The 23,349-nt window shown below is 46.9% G+C and overlaps 1 protein-coding gene and 1 pseudogene across 2 annotated transcripts in view; one reads left to right on the top strand and one right to left on the bottom strand.

The window, feature by feature from the left end:
* The window catches only part of LOC308419637 (nucleophosmin-like), a 506,796-nt pseudogene that overhangs the window by 59,675 nt on the left and 423,772 nt on the right, over nt 1-23,349 (top strand). The window lies entirely within an intron of this gene.
* SH2D2A (SH2 domain containing 2A) lies at nt 3,803-8,985 on the bottom strand (the record flags this gene model as incomplete). The annotated part of the gene is made up of 7 exons (XM_080915332.1): nt 3,803-4,210; nt 4,398-4,550; nt 6,564-6,732; nt 6,892-6,981; nt 7,452-7,633; nt 8,216-8,370; nt 8,952-8,985. The coding sequence occupies 7 exons, from the start codon at nt 8,983-8,985 to the stop codon at nt 3,803-3,805; spliced, it is 1,191 nt and encodes a 396-aa protein (XP_080771458.1).

Here is a 23,349-nt window from a genome sequence, read left to right as displayed (position 1 = left end):
TCCAGCTGATTAGCTCTGGAGTGGTAAAGAAAGAACTGGCTAGTCACTGGAGCTGGTGCCGGTGCCAGGCTGGGGGAGGGGCAGTTATGGCAGTACCCAGCTGTTTGCAACAAAACTGAAGGGAAGGGTCTGTCAGACTGCCATGCCTCAGCTAGGGGCAGAACCCCTTAGAAGAAAGCAGGACCCAAAGAGCACATGTTACATTAAATGAGCCTTAGCAGAATCAGGGTAACAGCTGAGTGGAGAGCAGTGGCAAACACTCCAGAGACTCAGGTGACTCTGTCTGGAGCCAATAGGACCAGCCTCAGAAAGCCGTGTAAGATGAGAGTGGGATCTAGGGCAGATTCTTCCCTGGCCAGGTCTCCAGAGGAGTTTTGCTTTAGGGCAGGAAGCCAGTCTTAAAGTGAGTCAGGGCAGAGAAGGGAGGAAACCCCATAGGATGGGGCAGGGAGGGGGATGGGCTCCTGAGTGAGGCAAGGACTTAAGCCCAGGAGGTAAGGAAGTCCCAAGAAAGCTGTGGAGCTGTTTCAGGAGTGTGCATCCTCTGAGGGCTCACAAGCGGCTAAGGCACTCTTCTCCTGTCTCATAGGCACCCACTCCTGCGCCCCTGCCTGCCTATCCAGCTTACTCCAGCTAAGGGAGAAGCACTTGGCAAAGGGAGCCCATGTCCTTGTCCTTACGGTTTTCAACTTTCAGCCAAAAGATCAATACTTTTGCCTAAGTGTTTTTGAACCTCTAGATCCCTGTGAACCACAGTGGGAGAGAGAAAAGGGTTGGGGAGGAGCTGGAAGGACTTAGATTCCTGAGGAGGGAGATTCTTGATGATGATTTATTAGTCAGACAAGAACCAACAAACAAATTCTAACATCTGTTCTCACCAAACCATTCTTCAGACAACAGCAACAACTGGACCAGGGCCCAGATGCAAAGGCTCAGAGGAGCAAGGCTTCCTAAAGTCCCGTTTCTTCAGGAGGAAAAACCAGGGCAGGATGGCTTCCTTAGTACATATGGCTCCTTGCCTTGGTTCTTGGTGACTCTCAGAAGGGAGCACTGTGTGTGTGTGTGTGTGTGTGTGTGTGTGTGTGTGTGTGTGTGTGTGTGTGTGTGTGTTGCTATAAGGAAGCACAGATACCACATTTTTTCCTCTGACCTCCAGGCTGCTTTGGAATAGGGAAGGCAGACTTGTTAAGGGGACAGGGAAAGCTGGGGTGCAGGGAAGTCCCGGTGCAGAACTCTAGAAAGCAACCAGTTTCTTAGCTGAGGAAATCTCTTTATCCCTTGTGGAGAATAGAGGATCCAGAGTATAGATAGGAACACTGAACAGGGTTTTAATCCTTGACCTTGGCCCAGACATTCTCTTTCTCTGGCCTTTTTCATTATTTGCATCATGAGAGAACTGGACTTAATTGATGGGGGAGAAAGAAGTGCAGCTCCTCCTTCCTTCCTGCGCCCACCGCAGGCATCACTCATCCGTCACCCTGCTCTTTTCTGCTGAGCTTAGATCTGACCTTAATCTCCTTCCAGTTCTGCGCTCTAGGCAGCCGGGACCGATGGATTAAAGTTGGCATGCGGGATGACACCTCCTTGCCATCCGTGTAGCAGATGAAGGAGTTTTGCTCACCTGTAGTCTGTCCCACCTGCCTTCCCCAAGAAAGGAAACAGGGGCGTGTGAAGGTCTCAGGACACAAAATGCCACAAGTTACCCTCCCAGATCAGACTTACCCCACCTAAGGAGGCCCTGAGGGGGAGCCGGGCGTGGTGTTCTGTTCTGAAGGGCATGCCTCTAGGGGGAGGGGGCTGACGAGGAAGGAGAGGGTCTTACTCTGCCATACAGTCCTCAGAATGCAACTCTGGACTATCTGTCCTCTGCAGACAGAGGACAGCCCTGGGTCATACCCTCTGCCTCTTTGGCAGATCTATGGTCTCTAGAAGGTATGTGGTCTTAACCCTTTAGCCTTCAGAGGGGGTTTAGGTTTCCATCCGTCCGTCTGTCTCTCTCTTCTCCCTTCCCCCCTCCCTTCCTGCAGCGGTTGCTTCATGCCAAGCATTGAGTCAGTATTTTGGAGATAGCTGAGCATCCCCAAGGCCTGCCTCCAGTGCTTCATGCTCAGGAGGAAGGAGGAGATAGAAGAAAAAAGAATAATGGGGGTCTCGGCTGACCAGAGGCCTGGCAAGGGTGTGTCAGGAGGTCAGGCCCGGGAAGGCTTTGCAGGGAGAAGGGCAAGTGGTCCTGAGTGGGGTTAAGGGTTGCCAGGCAGTGGGGTGTGAGCTTGTAGGGACTGCTGTAGGCAGGACTGAGCTGAGTAAAAGAGGCTTGGTAGCCCTTGGTGAGTTTGGAGAAATATGATTGGGGTGCTTGAAGTGGGACCTCACCTCAGTATAGAAGAGCTGGAGGGCCAGCTTCCTGGCTTTCTCAGGGAGGAATGGGGTCAGACCTGACAAGCCCGATACTAGGAGAGCAGTTAAACTATTCTTAGTGAAATCGGCGTGTGGTTCAGACGATACAGTTCTTGCCTAGCATGTACCAAGCCCCAAGTTTGATCCTACACACTATATGAGCTGCCTGGTGGCACACACTTGTAATCCCAGAACTCAGGAGGTAGAGGCAATAGGGTTAGAAGTTCAAGGTCCTCATCAGCTTCACAGTAAGGTGGAAGCCAGCCTGGGCTACATGAGACCTTGCATTGAGGGAAAAATTAGAGCCGGGTGTGTGGATGCATACTCAGCATCCCAGCATTCTGTGGAAGGCTTAGTCAGGTATCCATAAGTGCTAATCCAGCCTTGTCTACATCATAGTAACTTCTAGGACACCAGGGCTACACAGTGAGTCTCAAAAATAACAACAAAAAGCATAGTTCTTAGAAAAGTCTTGATGAGAAGATGGCAGGGTCTAGAATGGGGTTAGGGAGAGGGACAGACCTTATTGACCTGCAGAGACTGAAGCAAAGAGGGCAGAGATGTTTAGTGACCTCACATTTCTGGCTGGATAGCTGGGTGCTAGGTGTTAGTCAGGGTATGGGACACAGGTGGACACTGTGCATGCTCTGCATGTGTGTGTGTGTGTGTGTGTGTGTGTGTTGTGTGTAGGGTGGGAATGAGATTGGCTGAATCAATGTTCGAGTGGCTTTGGAACCTTGGCAAAGCTGGATAAACCCAGGGTTAAGAAGGCAATAGCTGGCAAGGGTACAGGTGAGCTGAGCTGGTGAAGGAGGAGCAGGGACCTTCGGTGGCAGCAGAGAGGAAGCCTGAGGAAGGACCCCGGGCAGGTACAGGGGAAAGAGTCTGACTCATTTAATAGTAATACCACATTGAGATATGACTGAAATTCTCTGTGGGGAAACCGTGAGCGTGAGCACAGTGTGGCAGCCTCCTCCTCTATCTACTGGCGGTGATGCACGGGCTCCTAAGCGCTCTTCTCCGAGGAGCCCGACCAGTGCCACATATGTCTGAGGAAGGCCTGACCGACAGGACAGGAGGCAGCCTGGGATGGAGAAAGGTCAAAGGGAAAGTGTCCCCTTAAATTTTCTCTGAAGTCAGGGCAGGTAGGGCTTGACAATGCTGAGTCCTTGTGAATGGACAGGAACAACCTCAGGCCTGGAGCTGGGCAAAGGTTTTCGGCAGCCTGGAACATTCCATCTTGTTTCAGCCCGCGGACCTTCACCTTGCCGGCCATTCAGGAGGGGCTCCCTCTTGCTTTTTTAAAATAATTGTTTTATTTATTTTATATATGTGAGTACACTGTCACTGTCTTCAGACACACCAGAAGAGGGCGTTGGATTTCACTACAGATAATTGGGAGCCATCATTGGTGGTTGCTGGAAATTGAACTCATGACCTCGGGAAGAACAGTCCACCGACCCATCTCTTCAGCCCCAGGGCTCCCTCTTTCTGCTGGTTTTCTTGAGCTTTTCTTTCCCTTTACCCTCTTTACCTGGCCTTCTGAGATAGGCCTGGACCAGCACTTCTGGAGTTTGGGGTGCCCAGTGGGTACCATTCCTGATGGCTCATCCACCTCGGCATAGATATTACTAGGAGCATCCCCAGGGCTGCCCCGCCCCATGGCATAGAAGGCTATGGGTTCATCAGGCTCCTGGTAGACTGGGTTAATGGGTAGGGCCTGATGAGCACGTGGAGCAGGACTTGTGTAGACTTCAAGAGGAAGCTGAGGCTTGGCAGGAATAGGGGGCCTGGGTCTGGATGCCTGGGAAGTCTAGGGGAAGGCAAGGCCAGGGAAGAGAATTAATGAGAACAGTGGAGACAGGCCTATCTCAGCCTGAGCCTCTACCCATGAGAACCCTTCCTTCCTGGCCTCTCCCTCTGTCCTGTGTTCCCTCTCCAGGCCCTGATGCCCTTTCCCACACCCACCCAACTCCAGGCTGACTGGACCAATACAGTACCTTTTTCTGTTGGGAGCTCCACACTTTCTCTTTGTGTACTGGGGCCTGGGCCTGTCCGTGTTGGATGAGCAGGCTGTGCTGTGTGTCTGGGTCCTGTCTTTTGCTTCCAGAGTCTGATTCAGCCCTCAAGGAAAGTCCAGCAGGCTCAGCTGTCTGCAGGAAGAGAAGGAAGCCTGCAGGGTTGGGGCGGGTGGCAGGGACAGGTGATTCAGGAAAAGCAATTAGGTCTGAGAGGATGGGGGAGAAGTGTGCTGTGGGCCGGGTTCTCTGTGTGAGAGAGCAGGGGTGGGGGGCAGAGGTGTTGAGGGACTGTGGATAGAAGTGAACTCTGTTCCCAGGTATGTCTAACACTGAACTATCTAGAACTCGGGGCCGACTTCTCATTTGTGCTTTACAGTTGCAAAATTTGGAGGCTTTAGGAATCTTTGCCTCCAAAGCAGTCAGTCTGGGAACCAACCTCCATGACCACCTGGCGTTATTTCTTCAAACTCAAGAAGCTTAATATACGAAGACAGGAGCTCCATGTTTAGGGACAGAGAGGAGCCTTCCCTTCTAACTACCCTGTGGTACTTAAGGTTTTTAGCTCAGCATTAGCTCAGCCTCTCGCAGGGTTCCACGTGCGCTCGGCTTCTGGAGGCCTATAATCTGCTCAAGACTTTCTACATCCAAGTGAGAATTCTTTCTCCTGTGTCCACCCTGAACTTCACCTCTCCTTCAGAAAGCAGTAGGCTCACCCTGCTGCCCAAACTGCAGGAAGGTCAGCTTCAATACCTCGCCCTCTTCCTCCATCAGACCCAACGCTGTCCTCTGCCCACCACCAGGGGCTCTGAGCTGCAGCAGGCATTCAGACGCACACACCACCTGCCTGTCTCCCCATTCTGCAGCCTCTTTGCCCAGTCTCTCTATCCCATGCCAGGGCTGCCTGCTCTAGAAGGATCTAGACCTTCAAGCTTGATTTGTGCTGTAGCCTGGAACTAGACATGCTCCTACAGCTACTTCTGAACACCCCCAGCTTCCCACTTGACACCTCCAAGCACACATTTTTCCACACCTGGCTCACACAGGCTCCATCTCTAGCCTTCATCTAAATGTCTTCCTCGTTTGCTCTGCAAAGACCCTGGCAGCTCCACACGCTAAACAGCCAGCTGGCCCTCTCTTACTCCTTCAACCTCCCCTGTGCTAGCCGGCACCATCAACTTCTGAAACAATGACACAGTTGCAGTCTGCATCTCCGGTGGCCTTGTTTGGCCCTAACACCCCCTCCACCCTCCCACCCTGCCTCTGAAACATTGTAGCTGTCTTCACCTTTTGGGTCCTCACAACCCTGTCAGGTGAGGCCCTTGCTTCTGATTCGACAGTGTAATCAAATCTAAGGAGAGCCACAGGGCCCTCTTACATCATCACCCTTGTGACCTCACTTCCGACCTCTATCCATCCATCATCCTGGATCCTCACTTCTTCTCACTGTGAGGCTGCTTCGTCACTTCCCAGTCTTCAGACACATCAAACATGCTCCCACATCAGGGCCTTTGTCCCTGCTGTTACTTCCACCCCAAATGCTTTTTCCTCCAGCTGTCTGTGTGGCTCCCTCTGACACCATTCAGGTCTTTGTTCAGATGTCCCCCACCCTCTCTGCTGTGCCTGTGAGACATACTGCCTACTCTCTTGCTCTCCACCTCTGCTTGGCTTTCTTCCTAGCACTCACCCTTGTTGAATAGATGTCTCATGAAGGCCAGGAGATAGATATAATTCGTCACTGTTTATTTCTTCTGTGTTTAACCTCGGCACACAGCAGTCTGAAGCGTCTGCACTTTTTGAAGGTGGAGGCTCCCTGACATCTGTCAAGCTGAGTAGCATCTACCACAGCCACAGCACATGATCCCACCACCAGATCATCAGTTGTTACCACTGTAGTAAGGTTTATGAGCGAGATTTACAGGACCTCTCTCCCTCACCCCTGCTCTGGAGACTAAGTAAACTTCATTTAATTTAACCTGCTGTTTGTGGCTGGTCTGGTCGTGAAAGGACACGTTTCTGGAAGAGGCGTGGCTAAGCCAGTGTCATGGATTGGGATGAGGAAGGCAGAGGCCAGTAACCTGGACTTGGTGGGAATGCTAAAGATGACGGGCGACAGCATTCAGTTATAGGATTTGGATAAGGGCTCACCTGGCGAGCAAGGGGTTGGGTGAGCGTCTCCCCGTAGGGGCTGAGAGGGTATTCTGTGTAGTGTTGAAGCAGGTCCTGAATTTGTACGTGGGCACTCTCTTCACCTAGCACCACGTGGCGCCCATCCCCTAGCTGAGCAAGAAGGAAGTGACGGCAACAGGTCCGGCTCCTGGAAGGGCCACCTTGAGTCAGACTTGCCATTTCTTCCCTCACCGGGCTGAGGGAAGAACCCTGAACTCTCCATGGAGAGAGTGGGTCAGCACAGGGGCTTGTCCCTTAGGTAGCACGAAGCCCCGCCCCCAGGTGGTCAATGAGGACCGCCCCTCACCTGTAGGACAGCACGAAGGTCACAGCGCTCTCGCTGAAGCGCACCAGATAGCATCCTGGTGGCTGGGGCTGCAGCAGCCTCTCGGCTTCCCTGGAGAGAAGTGCGGGGCGATTCTGCTCTCTTAAGGGACCTCTCACCTCCACCCCAAGCAAGCATACCTAGACTAAGTGGAGACGAGGGGACAAGGGTCCTGTTCAAAAGACCCTGGGCTTCATAGAGGGGGAGCCGCAGCAGCAACAGACATGGTAGTTATGGTAATAGAGTCTGGAGTTGAGAGCTGGAGGTAATGAAAGAGAAGTAGGATTGAGAAACGGAGAATCTGGCTGGAGAGAGATGGCTCAGCGGTTAAGAGCTCTGACTGCTCTTCCTAGAGGTCCTGAGTTCAAATCCCAGCAACCACATAGTGACTCACAACCATCTGTAATGGGATCTGATGCCCCTCTTCTGGTGTGTCTAAATAAATAAATCTAAGAGCGAGAGAGAACGAGGCCTTGGAAACTAGAGTCCTGACTGACTCAGGACCCTGTGCCTTCTGGGGTTTTTTTTCCTCTGTGACTCACCTTCTGGTGATGAAGCCATGGAACCAAAGAGGGGCAGTCCTGAGCAAGAGCCAGTGGGCCTGGGTCTTCTGGACCCATGCTTTGGTCTCAGCTTGCAATGACAGGTGACCTTTCCCAGGTACCTCTTCTTCCCTGTTGACATTCCCTTGGGCCCAGGCAGCTCCTGGGGCTGAGGCAGAGGCCTGGGCCTGGGCGAGAAGTCAGGGACAGAATGGACCATTATTAGAGGACTTCTCCTGACCCCAAGTTGCCTCTTCTTTATCCTCATTCCAAATCCTCCCCCAATCTATTTTAGGGTCAGATTGCCCAGAAAGACCTTTCCAAGGCCACCGACTTTTAAATTCCTTCTGTATCTTCCATACTGGCTCCCTGAGAACAGGAGATGGTATAGGAAGTCACCCCAACCCAGGGGAGACTGGCTTCCTCTCTAGTAAAGGAGGCTGAACTGGTGGGTGAGGGTAACTGACAAAAGATCTGGAATGCTCTGGGCACAGGGAGGTGCCAGCACAGCACGCACACAGTTGCATTTGGTGCGGGTGTACTGTGTCCTGGTCCCCTGATGACTGGGCCTGAGATTTTCAGGGGCAGGGAAACTGAGGGCAAATGGGTAGCTATGCATGGGAGGAAGGCACTCCCCACTTTCTGCTTTGGGTCCTCAGCTGGCCATTTTCTCTTGCGAGCTTTCGTTTTGACATGGGCTTATGTGTGTGCATGCCTTCATCCTTGAGAGGATGGCAGCTGTGTCCACCCAGGTTTTTACTCACCACCATGTGGGTAGCCCTGGGGCTGAGCTGAATCCCCTGTTCCTTCAGAGTCTGCATACTAGGCTTGCCCCCACAACCCAAGTCCTGGCATCTCTCCTGGGTCAGGTTCATGGGCTGGAAGGTGCTGAAGGTTGGAGAGGTGGCTTCATGATTCCCTGTTGGCACAAAGGAGGTTGCTGGGGTTTCCCAGAGGCAGATCACCTCTCCCTCTCCCTCTCCCTCTCCCTCTCCCTCTCCCTCTCCCTCTCCCTCCCTTCTAGACTTTAGGCTCTTAAACATCCTGAAGGGTCTTTTCCTGACAGGGCCAGTCATGAGGACGGGAGAAGTGCAAGTGTGTACCAGAGGGATAGCAGGTGGGGACTCCAGGGATGGAAATAAGGAGTCAAGGCATTTCAAGGGGACTAATGGCAACAGAAGGGTTGTCAGTAAAACAAGAACCCTGGGGACTAGGCTGGCCCTCTGAGGCCTGGAAGCCCTGTAGAGAGGTAGGTCCCTTAGGCCAGGCCTTCCCTTGTTCGAGACTCTCCCACCTGCCACCATCTTTCAATGTCTTGTTCCAGTCTCCTAAAAACCTCTCAGGATCCTGTCCCCTGCCCTCAGGGATGCAGAGATGCGGAGCCCCAGAGATGGAGCAAGAGCCGTGGGCACTATGGCCGCTCTGGCTTCGGTCAACTGCTTAACCGTGAAGTGGGAGCTCAGGCTCAGGAAGGCTATGGGGACAGAACTTTACACGTACCTTGGGGGCCTGTCTGGGCCAAGCAGAACTCCATAGAAGCAGGTGTGTGTGCTCTCAAAGGGGGTGCACACTCGGCAATAGTTCACCACTCCTTCCCCAGGGACAGGAAATGTCACTTTACCCACTTCCTTTGTCTCGAAAAGGACTCACGTCATGGAAAGTGCAGTAAGGCAACAGTCTGCTCTAGAAGCCAGGCCTCTTGGGTAGTGGTGGGTTATTTCTGTTAGGTGTGAGATGTTCTTGCCATCTGACTGACCTTTGTCCCCTCTCCAAAAGCGTTATAAGGCTTCTTAGAGATTCACACTCAGACTTTTGCTTTGAGGACATACATGAGGAGAGTGGGGCAGAGCTGCAACAGGAAGGATGTGGGTTAGACCTCTGGCAGAACTTTCATGTATATATGTATATGTGTCTGTGCTTATTCAACATATGTGTTATACTGGCCTATGTGTGTGACAAGGAAACTAAAGGTTGAGGCAAGAGGCTTCCCCAATCATTCTTCGCCTTAATTTTTGAGACAGGGTCTTTCACTGAGCCTTGAGCTCATAATTTCAGCTAGATTAGCAGGTCAGTTAACCCCATGGGATTCACCTATCTCCTCTTAAACCAGCACCGGGGTCGAAGACCTGTGCCTAGTTTTTATGTGCATACTGAGGCTCCCAATTGAGGTCTGCATGCTTGTATAGCAGGAACTTTGCTCATGGAGCCGTTGCTCCGGCTGCTGGGGGGCTGTTTTAGTTATATGGGACCCTTGAGACCTTGAGTTAGAGAGGAGGGGCCCGATGTTTGCTCTTGAACAGATGATGCGACACAGAGAAACCTTAGGGGATTCACTAGCTAAACAGGTCACTGCTAAAAATGGTAGGATGAGCGGTTGTGGCCGATTCTGAGCTGTCTCACAGCTCTATCCATTGTGTGCTTCCAAGCAGGTAGTTGCTATCTTGGGAGGCTTCGGGGCTGATAAGAAGTAGAACTTCTGAGCCAGAAGCAGGGTACACTGGGCAGCCAGCATCTTCTGTATCTTTTGGCATCTACTCAGGAAACCAGCTTCTGTGACCCACATCATTATATTTAACATTGCTTAGAAATGAAAAAGACAGGGCTGAAGAGATGGCTCAGTGGTTAAAGGCACTGACTGCTCTTCCAGAGGTCCTGAGTCCCATTCCTAGCAACCACATGGTGGCTCACAACCATCTGTAATGGGATTCAATGTCCTCTTCCGGTGTGTCTGACAGCAACAGTGTACCGATATACATCAAATAAATAAATCTTAAAAAAAAAAAAAAGAAATGCTAAAAGAAAAATGCGAAAGACAGCATATCTTTTATCCCAGGCCAAGCACTCAGAAGGCAGAGGCAGGGGGATCTCTGAGTTTGAGGACGTCCTGGTCTACAGATCAGGTTCTAGCACATCTAGGGCTACGCAGAGAAACCATGTCTTGGAAAACAAAGAAACAAACAAACAACAAACAAGGCCACAGCTGGAATATCACAATAGCCAACATCGGACATAGCCATAGTGATAAAGACACCCTGGTGCTGGCATGAAAGGAGAGGGTTAGGCAAGAGAACAGAGACCACGAAAATAAGCCCACAGAGCTGTGTCCCTCTTCATTTTTGGCAAAGGAGACAAAAGACATACATTTCTCTCAACCTACTTTAATAAGTATTCAACCTCCCCCATAGCCCACCACCAGCCAAAGGTATTGGAAAAGAAAGGTTATTAGGACACAGGGGGAAGTGGACCTGTTTAGAAATTGTTCTTTGGGGGGCAATTCCAATCTTTATTGTCAGGATATCAGCTGTCCAGTCCAGTAGCAAACACCACACACGAATCAGCAGCTGCACTCTAGTTCACTCAGTATTCACCACTCACAAATCAGCAACCGAAGCTCGATTCAGAAGAAACCCCAAGGGTCACCCACCTGAGGAAAGAGCAAGAAGCTGCAGGAACCTCAGGAGAAGTTCTTTGGTGAGTTTCTCTATAAAGTCACCACAAGCGGAGCTCAGCAGTGCAATGTAAGGTGAACCAATCCATGCGTGATGTCAGCGAGGACTAGTGAGGTAGAGTAAAGTGATCCAATGCTCAAGCTTCTGCTGTCTGCAGGGTCATATTTATATTCCCTCTAAACACCACATGTCCTGTCACATGTCTGCTATAGCAAAACTTCCTTTCTCCTGTGTGCCCCAGCAAAGCATCGTTTGACATCAGTGACTTTCCAAAGAAACCAGAAGTTTTCATTTCAAAGCATGCAGTGAAAATAATCCTATGCAACAAATCGTGCTGGCAAAATTAGATAATAAAATTGGATTTACATCTCTCCTTTTGAAAAAAAAATCAATTAAAATTAGATTCAAGACCTTCAGTTACAAATGGAAATTTCTAGAAGAAAACATAAGGAATACTCTGCAAGACCTTGGGGTAGGCAAGAACTCTTTGAACAGAATACCAAAGTTACAGGAACTAATCCTGAGTATTAAAGATGGTACAACATAAAAATAAAAGTTTCTGTACAGTAAAAGGAACTACCAGAAGCAGGGAATGGCTGTACCCAGCCCTTGAGTAATGTACAGATCTCTGTGAGTTCAAGGTCAGCCTGGTTTACATATAAAGACCTAGTCTCAAAAAACAAAACAAAACAAAACAAAACAAAACAAAAAAACCCCCAAAAAAACCAAAAACCAAAACCAAAAACAAAACCAAACCAAACTAAACCAAACAAACCCAAAAATCAAACCCCCAAAAGATAAGGGACTTACATATTTAGAATTCACAATGAAGTGCAGAAATTAAATATCAAGGAAAGAAAACTACCAGTCAACAAAAGATCAGTAAGTTGGTGAGAGAGTTTTCAGAAGAAATAGAATGGAAATAACTGTTTTAAAAGATATCCAACATCCCTAGTCATCAGGGAAATGCAATTTAAAACTACTCTGTGGTACCTCCTGGCTCCAGTCAGAACAGCTGTCATCAAGAACTCGGACAACAAATGTCTGAGAGAACTTGGAGAGAAAGGAACGCTTACTCACTGTTGGAAGGACTACAAATTAATTAGTCATTGTGGAAATCAGTTTGGAGAGTCCTCAAAAATATTAGAAATGGAACTACCATATGACTCAGCTATTTTACTCCTGGGCACACACCCAGAGGGCACCAGACCCTGCTATGAAGATATTAGCCTCCTTGTACTTATTGCTGTTTTACTATGCACTGTGGCAAGGAAATGGGACTAACCAAGATGTCTATCAGCAGATGAATGGATAATGAAAATCTGGTACGTATATAAAATGCAATATTATTCAGTGACAAAGAAAGATTAAATCACAGAATGTTTAGGAAATTAGATGGACTTAGAATACACGCTAGTAAGTGAGGAAAGAAAATCAGTACGTTCTCCCTCATATGACCATGATGCATATGTAGATAAATAACAGCTGCAACTGTGGGTATGCTGTGACATTTATAAAGGTGACAAATGTTGGCCAGTGGGGCCTCATGGAAACCCCCTGTGATGGTTTGTATATGGGTGGCCCAGGGAGTTGCATCATTTGGAAGTATAGCCTTGTTGGAGTAGGTGGGCATTGGCTTTGATACCCTTGTCCTGGCTCCCCAGAAGTCAGCCTTCTCCTGTTTGTCTTTGAAATAAGATGCAGAACTCTTAGCTCCTCCTGCACCATGCCTGCCTGGATGCTCCCATCCTCTTACCTTGATGATAATGGACTGAACCTCTGAACCTGTAAGCCAGCACCAATTAAATGTTGTCCTTATAAGAACTGCCTTAGTCATGGGGTCTGTTCACAGCAGTAAAAACCTAAGACACTTCCAAACATCACAGGCTATTGCCAAATCTATTGGTTGTTCTCTACAACTTGATGGTAAGGCTCTCTAACTGAAGACAACATTTATTTCTGGCATTAAACATGAAGAAGTTGATTGGATGCTCAAGTGGAAGCTGTACCCCTAATGACGTTCACGCATAATACTGGAATACACTCTGCATGCTACTGGAGGAGAAAGGCCAACATCTGTATCAACCAGCTGCAAACCCTGTAGTGGCCTGCCTGCAGATATATTGGTGGTATAGTGGCTCAAATGCTATGGAGTAGCCAGTCACTTTTTGATTGGATTTAAGGTTCACTCTATAAGATGGAACTCATATTGATACTGTTAAAATAGTCAAGAACATGAGACCAGATACTCAAGGGACTAGGGCCAAACTTACTGCTATTATTTTACTAGATCGATAAAGAAATAAAATGACCCCCATGTTGGGCAGTACAACAGCACATCTTTAATCACAGCACTCAGGAGACAGAGGCAGGTGGACCTGCGTGTGAGGCCAGCTTGGCTACAGAGCCAGTTCCAGGACAGCCAGGACTACACAGAGAAAGCCTGTCTCACAAAACCAACCAAAACATAAAAGAACCCTAATGACACACTGCTATTCCCATACATAAATCAGAGCCTGGATCAACTCACATTAGGGAAGCTTTTCTTGTGGTAGATGAAAATTAATATGGAGATCCATAATTGGAAAAAGTACAAAGAGAGAAACTTTGGAGCACTCAGTACTAAATGGAAGCCCAACCCCTAAAGGTTCAGGGTCTATTTGGAAGAAGTAGTGGAAAGATTGTAAGAGTGGGAGTCGATGAATCTCTCCAATGAAACAATGTATTCTTGATAAAACTTTTAGAGACTATGGCAACATACACAGGGACCTGCATAGGTTCGAGCTAAACAGGTCCTGGCTAAGATGGGGAAGTGGACATTCTTCTATCCCTAATCAAGAAGCCCTCTGCAATTGATACCTTCTGACAAAGGAAAAGTGAGTTTTCTCTAATGGAGTGTCACTGGGTATATCAGCCATGCCCCAGGACAAACCCCAAACCCATGAGTTGTTAGTTGGCCAAAACAGAATGAACTCAATGGTATTTTGTGGACTTTGTTTTATTCGCTTTGTTTTGGCTTTTTTCCCCCTTATTGGTCTTTTGCTCATTTGTTTTGATTTTAGTTTTTGTTGGTTTTTTTTTGAAAGAGAAAGAAATAAACATAAAATTGAGTGGATAGGGAGGTAGAGGATCTGTCTGGTAGGAATTGGAGGAGAGGAAAACATAAACAAAATACAATGTATGAAAAATTTTATATTAAGAAGAGAAAGGTGATGATGAAGGCTGGAACGCAGCCAAAGGCCGCACGAGCTGTGAAAGGATTTGAAGGTAATTGTTCTGGTTTTCAACCATGTCAGGGTTCTTTCTTTGCCGTGGTTAAGTGCATAAAAGTCTAATAGACAGCCTATGTTGAAAATCATGAGCAAAGCTCCACAGTTTCAGAATGGCCATTCTAACTGCATAGAAGATCTGTCTGCAACTGATACCTCACCAGTGACCTGTCTGCAGCTATAACCATGTAATCGTGGCACCAATGTTATTGGACTAGCCAACCACTTTCTGATTGGATGCTAAAGTTCACTCCACGAGAAGGAATTTATACCTGGTTTATAGAGTTTGGGATTGGGCGAGTGTTTATGTGAGTGGCTACTTTAATTTAGCAGTATGGTATTTTTGTTTGTGAGTTCCTTACTATATAATGACTTAAGTTAAAAAACAAAAAAACCCCAAAAACAAAAAGGAAAGCTGAGCCAGGCATGATGATGCATGCCTTTAGTCCCAGCATTTGGGAGGAAGAGACAGGCCAGCCTGGTCTTTCACAGAGTGAGTTCCAGGACAGCCAGTGCTACACAGAGACACCTTGTCTCAAGAAATCAAGACCAAACTAAATCAAACCAAACCAAACTAGATAGATAGATAGATAGATAGATAGATAGATAGATAGATAGATAGATAGACAGACAGGAAAGAACAAGGTAAAAGGCGACACAGAAATCAGCTTCACACATGGAGTATGAAGATTGTCATTCTGAAGACTTCAACTTGTGAAGCTGTGGCTACAAAACCAAACAAAACAGAGTGAGGAGGAAGACTCTGATAGGTGTGGTAGAGAGCCCAGGACCAGGTATTCTCTTTGGAAATAATGAGTCAAGAGATATTGAGGGGCTGTGGGCTCAGCTGGCAGTGTGTTTAGCTAGCATCCATGATGTCTTAGGTTTCATCTGCAGCACTACATAAGCCAAGCTCGATGTAAATGAAAACCTGGGCTGGACAAGCCTTTAATCCCAGCACTTAGGAGGCAGAAGCAGGGGGATCAGAGATTCAAGGTCATCCTTGGGCTACAGGACAAGTTCCAGACTGTCCTGAGATATCTGAGAACCTGCCTTGCAAAAAAAAAAAAAAAAAAAAAAAAAAAAAAAAAAAAGATTCTTGTAGCCCATAAACTGCAATGAATACCCCTTTCCTCAAAGAACAAAAAGATTTTAAAGCAAAATAAAGCTTTATGTTTAACAGTCAATCCTTGACCCTTTCTATGATTTTCAGTTAAAATTTGTTCTGTTAAAAACTAAAGACATTCTCACTGGGCACAGTGATACACATCTTTAACCCAAGGCAGGATCTCTGTGAGTTTGAGGCTATCCTGATCTACCCAGAAAGTTACAGGACAACCAGGGCTACTTAGGAGAAGCCCTGTCTCAGAAAAAAAAAGTTTTTTAAAAAAAGATAATCTTAACTCTTTACCCCACTTCCTAGAAAAGGGAGCTAGAGACTGGGACAGTAACAAAGTTCTCTTTCAACGGTGGCTATGACAGTTTTCTTAGAGAGTAACACAGAAGAATTGGTGAACAAAGCTGCAGGCTCCTGACAGTGACGTCCAGAAGCTGTAACTGACAGTCATTGTGTTCCTCCTCACCACCGTCTCCAGCAGCACTTAGGCCTGAGCTGTTTCCAGTAAGACAGTCTGAAGCGTTCTTTCCCCAGTGTCTACATCATCCAAAGCTGCCCTGGCCCTGCTGCTTAACACAGTCATCTATTAAGTCATCCGTTGATGTGACACCTCAGGGAGTCCCTGCCTGTAGAACACTCTCCCCTGCTCACTGTAGTAGCCATCCCCAAAAACAGAGAGAGGAAAAGTAACAGCTTTGTATATTCGGGGTGGGAGGAGCCAAGTCCCAAAGTCCGTTACATAGCTGCTGCTGGCTTCCGGTATTTTATAGGTCCCTGGGTCTTTCTCTTTGCCCCATTTGTCCTGTTTGGTGTGAGCCCCTATGCCCCTCCAACATTTCTCCCCACGAGGTTTTCAGCAGGCGGGAAGCTCTCCTCTCAGAGAACCAGCTTACATTTTCCTAATCTATTTATATCCCTCTAACTCTGCTTCAAAATACAGGAGTAAAACATTTAAAGGGGACGAAGACTTATTTTAGCTCCCAGTTTCAGATCTCAGTCCATTGTGCTGGGAAAGGCACAGCAGGGAAGAGAAGCCAGGAAGCAGCGAGTTCGCTTGTGCTGGCTTGCAAGCTTCGATTTCTCCGGGGTCTTGGTCTATTCTACGGCATAATCCATGTTCAGGGAGAGCCTTCATCCTTTATTTAATTGTCTCTGAGAACACCCTCTCAGACCAGTCCACAGGAGTCCTTTAGAAATCTATGCATCTATCAGTCCCATCAAGTTGACAATTAGGATTAAAATCACAAGTCTATCCATTACCAACTTGACACCTGTACTTATCAGTCCCCGCCCAGCAGGATGCAAGTCTATTCTTTTCCAACAGTATCCAGGCCGTTACCATTCAAAAGTCCAAATTCAAAGTGTCCTCTGAGGTGCAAGGCAAACTCTTAGCTGTAGACTCAAAATAGAGTCACACCTATCCAAAATACAGTACAGAGCAAACATTCTCCTTCCAAAGAAGAACAGGGATATGCAGGGACCTGACCAAAGCAGGACCAAAAGCCAACACAGAACATTTTAAACCCTGTATCTCCATGTCTGACATCTGGACATACAGCGTCTTTTCTGTGGCCTTGTTGTTTGCGGTTTATGTCGCCCCTCTCTTGAGCTAGCTCTGCTTACACTGCCTGCAGCCCTGTTCCTGGCATCTCTATCTTTCTGGGTTTGGTAGGAAATCTCTGGTTCCAGTCTTACCCTTTCACATATGAGCTTCTTCTATGGCTGCTCACAGAGAATCTGGTCCTTCTATATGCACTGACAGGCATCCCGGGCTTTCCTGACAAAGCTGAGTAGAAGCTCCATCTTCTCTTAACTCTTACATTCTGCATGCCATCAGCACCTGTGGACAACACGAAGCTTCACCTCTAGGAAGGTCTGTAGGTAGACACCCTTGCCTTTCAGCTGCATGGCTGAGACTGGAGAGGTAAATCCCTGGGAGCACAGGGCTCCAGCAGTTCTCTCTCCTCAAGGGGAAGTCTTGGTTGACACCTTTATCCCTTATTCCTGGAGTCTGATGATTTCTGAGATGTCTTCAAGACAGCTTTCCTGTTGTTCTGGCTCATGGTTCTTGACTTCTTTTTCTTTTTATATTTTTGTTTGTTTGCTTTTTGAGTCTCACTAGGTAGCTCCATCTGGCCTGGAGTTTCTGTAAGATCAAGCTGACCTTAAAATCATGGTGATCTGGTTGTCTTTGCCTCCCAAAGAGAGCTGGGGTTAAAGCATGTCACACGCCTGGTGTTGTACTTTATGGTGGGGACCCCACTCTGCTTTTCTGGGGGAAGGTAGTTTCACACTGCAGGTCCCAGGGAACGCTGCTTCTGGTGCACTCTGCCTGGTCCCAGGAGTTCAGACTGGGAGGTGTGGGAAACAAATCCCAGCAGGGTGCCACCAGGTCTGTGAACTGTGGAGGGCCAGTGCTCAGTAAGGTGAGATTAAAGCCCTGCTGGCTGGGGCCATAAACCCCAGCCTGATTGTCAGGTAGCAATGCAGGGCCTGTGATAAGGCTCTGGAATAGAGCATTCATGGAGGACGAGGATGAAGGAATCAGGACCACAAAGGAGCCAGAACCGAGGAGAAGGTTTCAACGTGTCTTTATTTTCTTATGCCTCTCTCCTTTGTTCTGTTCTTTTTAAATAGCCCTGGATCCAACCACCGGATTCCCATTCGTTTGCCTCTATGATTGGCCATAGTTATTTTTATAATGCTACGTGTGTGTGTGTTCGAGCAGGGGAGGGACTTAGGGAGTGGCTGATCTGGCTAGAGTCTACGTCACTCTCTCCTGTGGAGGTTGGGTTTGGGGCTTGCCTAGAGCCTTGTACATCTGCCCCATTGTAGTGCATCCAAGCAAAGTGAATTTACAATCGGGAATTCAGAAAGCACCTGCCAGTTTACAGTTATTCGAATAACTGTCTTCGGGGCTTCAACTGACATCAACCTCTTGTATTTCCAACTTTTACCCTTCAAACCCACAGCCCGGCACTTGGTTTCCTTTTAAACATTGGTTAATCTCTTCATGCGTTCCTTAGCCTCAACTTTACATGGGCTTTTATGCTCAAAACGGCAATGTTTTCAAATCTTTCTGCTTTGCTTCTGGCTTCTATTCTGACTGTAATTTCATTAAAAGTAGCCAGTGACATTCATGCAGCTTCCTGAATGCTGGGGTGCCTTGAAATGGTCTCTGCCACATTAATTATTCTATCGCTAAAATAATCAAGTTCTTCTTCCTGTCCACTTAATCCCCAGAAATAACTCTGAGACTAATTATTTGTTAATAAGTGTCTAGGCTATAAGCTTTGGCTTGTTCTCTGACTTGCTCTTAATTTATTATCCCATTTACTTTAACCTGGGTTCAGCTATGTGGCTGTTTTATTTTTCTCCTTGTCTTTTTATGTCCATCTTTGACTATTTCCCAGAATTCTCTCTATCCCTGAATGTCCCACCTCACCTCATAATTGCTGCCTCAGCTCATTGGCCATAAGCTTTTTTATTGACAAGTGAGGCTTATAAGAGATTCTCTTTATATGTCATTTTTAAATAGCCTAGCACAAAGTGTCAGGGTTTGGAAAAAGCATAATTAGGCTTTCTGCTATAATGTGACATGAATGGGCTCTAATTCAATTCCCAATAGAGCCCCTGTTCCTGTGAGGAATCACAGGCACCCTTCAGCCATTTTGGTTTTCTGAGCTGCCATCAGAATTGTCTGTTAATCTCTACTTATTGTATTCTAGGCTTTCTTATGTATGTCTGTGTGCCTATAGATAGAGGCCAAAGGACTCAGTATTAGTCAGGCCCTAATCATTCATATGATTTATATAAATATATATCTATATCTATACCTATATCTATCTCTCTACCTACCTACCTATCTATCTATCTATCTATCTATCTATCTATCTATCTATCTATCTTCCATTCCTATCTGTCTGTCTACATATCTTCCATTTGATAATGGTGTGCTGCTGTTTGCAAGTCTTACTTTATGACTCAGTTAATCAAATAATATTCATTTCATGATGAATAGCTCAGGTTATAAGCCACTTGGCATGCCCCATTTTCAAACATTCAGTTTCTACTAAGGCCCAATAGCGGGCTGTATTAGTCAGGGCTCTCTAGAGTCACAGAAACTATGGAATGAATATCATCTATCTATCTATCTATCTATCTATCTATCTATCTATCTATCTATTTATCTATGGAATTTATTGGAATAACTTACATGCTGCAGTCCAACTAATCCAACAATGGCTAGCTGTGAAGGGAAAATTTAAGAATCTAGTAGTCACTCAGGCCCACAAGGCTAGATGTCTCAGCTGGTCTGTATCTGCTGGAATCCTGTAGAAATAGTCTCCAATGCCAGTGAAGGAGTTGATGTACTAGCAAAGTGAAGGCAAGTAGGAAAGGAGAAAAACCTTCCTTATTCCATGTTCTTATATAGGCTTCCAGCAGAAGATGTGACCTAGATTAAAGGTGTTTCTTCCTGCCTCAAGATCTGTATCAGGGGTATGCCTTCCTACCTCAAAGGTCAGGACCAGAAGTGGATTCACTGTCTTCAAACCAAGCAGACTATCTCACACAGATCCTCTTCATATCTGGATCGGAGCTACAGCAGTAGAACTATTCCCTTTTCCACCCCGTGATTCCTAGACCTGTGGATCCTGGCTATGGGAGAAATGCGTTATATATCAGATGCTGATTCAAAGCATGAATCGCCTTCTGGAGTATCCTCCAGGGTTCTGCCACCTAACTGGAGCCTAACTGAATCTTCAGAAGGCCATTCCATCTTTCTATCAGGCCAGCTGCCTCAGGATGGTGAGAAACATGGTAAGACCGGTGAATTCCATGTTGCACTTCTATGGCTGTGAAATGAGTTCCTGTCAGAAGCAATACCGTGTGAAATACCATGATGCTGGATAATGCATTCTGTAAGTCCATGGATTGTGGTTTTGGCAGAAGCATTACATGTAGGAAAGGAAAATCTATAACCGGAGTAAGTTTTTAGTCACGTGTAGTCAACCTGCCACCAGGTTGTTGGCTGGTCGCCTTCGGGAATGGTGCCTTATGTGGGGCACAGTGATGGTCTCTGCTGTTGGCAGATCTGGAACTCAGCAGCTTCTGTAGCCAGGTAGCCTTGGTGAGTTAAAGTCCATGTATAACCCCATCTCTGCAACTGTGGCTACTTTGTTCATGAGCCTACTAGGCAGTGACAGGAATGGATAGGGAAAGGGGCTGTCCACAGAACAAATCATACAATCTACTTGCTTAATGAACTCCTCTTCTGCTGAAGTCGCCCTTTGATGAACATTTCCGTGAGACACTAGTACCTTTCCATCCTTTGCTCATTTGGAGAGATCTATCCACACACTTCTCCCCCAGCTATCTTTCTCACCAGCTTTGAATCATGCTTTTTGCAAGTCCCTGGCCATCCAGCCAATTCATCAGCTCATGAGTCGTGAGTCAGTCAACAACTGCACATCGTACTGGGTGATTTTTTGTGTGTGTGTGCCAACTTGATATAAGCTAGAGCCATCAAAGAGAAAGGAGACTCAGTCGAGGCAGATCTCAGGCCTCCATGAGATCCAGTTATAAGGCATTTTCTCAATTCATGACCAATGGGGGAGGGCCCAACCCATTTTTAGGTGTGCCATCTAAAGTGGAAAATTCTAGTTTTTGAAAGGTTAGTTATGTCAAATGATGTTTTGCAGGGGCATGCAGGTGAAAGGACGTTTGGATACAGCAAACGTGTGAAAGGGCTCCTGATGAAGAAGTATAAAGATGACCCCACAGACAGTGGGAGACAGCACTGAGCTTTGGTTTCCTTTGCTTCACCCCCGTATTCTTCACTAAAGACACGCATGTATTATTTTGCCTTACTTTAGCGTTGTTGAGCTCAACTTGTGGTAATGCTGCCATTGAGAGAAACTCATCCAAGAACTGCTCTTGAGGTTTCTGCGACAGCTTGCCACTCCTGCGGCCTCATCTCAGGCCAGTTGGTGAGTCTGGTGGTTTCTTCAGGATTGAACTACCGCTGCTGGTTTGTGCCTGGTGTCTGCCTACCTAGAGAGGACTGGTCCGCAACAGCTGAATCATAGTTGGTGTTTGCTTTGGGACTGAACTGCTGCCAAAGAAGACCGAGCTCACCCCAAAAGAACTATTGCTGAACAGGTCCACCTCCCCCATATCCTAATAACTTTTCTCTTCCACTACCTCTGCTGGGTGGTGGGCTAGAGGAGAGATTGAACCCTTATTCAAAGTAGGTTGCAAAGAATTTATGCCTACAGCCATCCCTGGGCTGGTGGTCCTGAATAGTTCCTGTTCTGACTTCCTCCAATGATGGACTATGATCTAGAAGTGTAAACTCTCTGAATAAACTCTCCCCCCCCCCAACTTTCTTTTTGGTCATGGTATTTTGTGGCAGCAAATAGAAACTCTAAGATACACATCTGGCCACTTCTTCTTTGAACAAATTGTGGTTCTTCCCCCTGTGATATGATTTCCTTTCTTCAGTGTCTTTCAGAGTTATCCTAGAAAGGAGTTATATAATATTGCAACTATCCACTTCTGGGGAATGCATGTAACATGCAGAGCCATAAGTAAATCAGGGTCTAGTCAAACAAACACAGGGAACACTCCATAAGGCTGTAGGTGCATGCTTGACAGCAGATGGCATTGTAACAGGGATAGAAATTCCCTAGGCATTTGGGAAACCTCTTCATGTAACTTGCTTGTGCCTTCAGGACTGCTTTGGCCCAATGGCATATACATTTAATACATTTCTGTACCATATGTATACATTTAATACATTTTCTGCTGTGCACATCTTACTTATGGCTTGGCAGGGTTCATGACACCCAGTTCATTATGGGCAGTTCAGCTTGCCAGATTGCCTAATGGCTCATTGTCAAATGTTCAGTTTCTACTAAGGCCCAATAACAGGTCAACCGCTGCCTTTCAAAGAGAGAATGGTTGTGTATAGATGATGGTAGAGCTTTGCTCCAAAATCCCAAAGGTCTCCTCTGTGATTTACCTACTCCTCTGTGATTCACCTATAGGACCTGCTAAAGGCTCTAAACAGCATCTCCATCTGCCACTGACATCTCAAGTACCATCAGGTCTTCTGGATCATTTGGCCCTCTTCTCTCTCTTCTGCCCCCTGCTGGCAGAAGTCCTGTCCTGTTCTCTTTTCTGCACAGCCATTGGGTGATCAGCTTTTATTGACAAGGCAGAGCATTGTTTATACAAACTTGAGACAGAAAATTACGTTTTTGTTTATTTAAGATTTACTTATTTATTTAACATATGAGTGCTCTATCTGCACGTATGCCTGCATGCAACACCCAGGACCTCTGGAAGAGCAGCCGTTGAGCCATCTCTCCAGTCCCAGAGAGGAGATTCTTGGCATAAACGTTACAATAACTGTCCGGATTGAAACAAAATATGAGGGCAGAGAAATCAGCATTTGAATAACACAAGGATACACTTTACACAGCTCAGGAAAGTATTATGCCTACTTAGTACCATTGGGCTGTTGAACTCAGCATGCAGACAGCATCATCTGCCAAAACAAAACAAAGGCCTAATCCATCAAAGTCCTTACTTCTGGGAAGACACATTTAGATGTATTAACCTTGCTTTTGGTAGTTCTGCTTCTGGATAACTGTTCTCGTTAACTGATGTGTGTCAATCCAGAGTATGTTTTTGTTTTTGTTTTTTGTTTTTTTGTTTTTTTGTTTTAGTACTGGGCCATACCTTCTGTTGGAAGCAGGGAAGGAAAGAAGGAAGCATTGGCTCCCCTCTGCTTGCTAGCAAGTCCATTCCTTCACTGGCATTAGAGCCTACCTCTTTGGGTATTACAGCATAGTGAAGAACAGCTGTTGGATTATCTGTAAATCATACAAACACACACACACACACACACACACACACACTTGTTACTCTGGAGAACTCTGACTAATACATAGCGTGACTGGGTATTAAGTCCCAAAGGTCCACATGACTCACACCATGATGAAAATCACTTTGCTTTTGCTGCCCGTTGTGAGCCAGAGCATTATGGGTGTTTCCTG

This window comes from Micromys minutus, assembly GCF_963924665.1.
Source record: "Micromys minutus genome assembly, chromosome: 4".
NCBI classification, from domain to species: domain Eukaryota; kingdom Metazoa; phylum Chordata; class Mammalia; order Rodentia; family Muridae; genus Micromys; species Micromys minutus.
The sequence above is the reverse complement of the archived record's forward strand: the minus strand, read 5'-3'. Positions and strand labels throughout refer to the sequence as shown.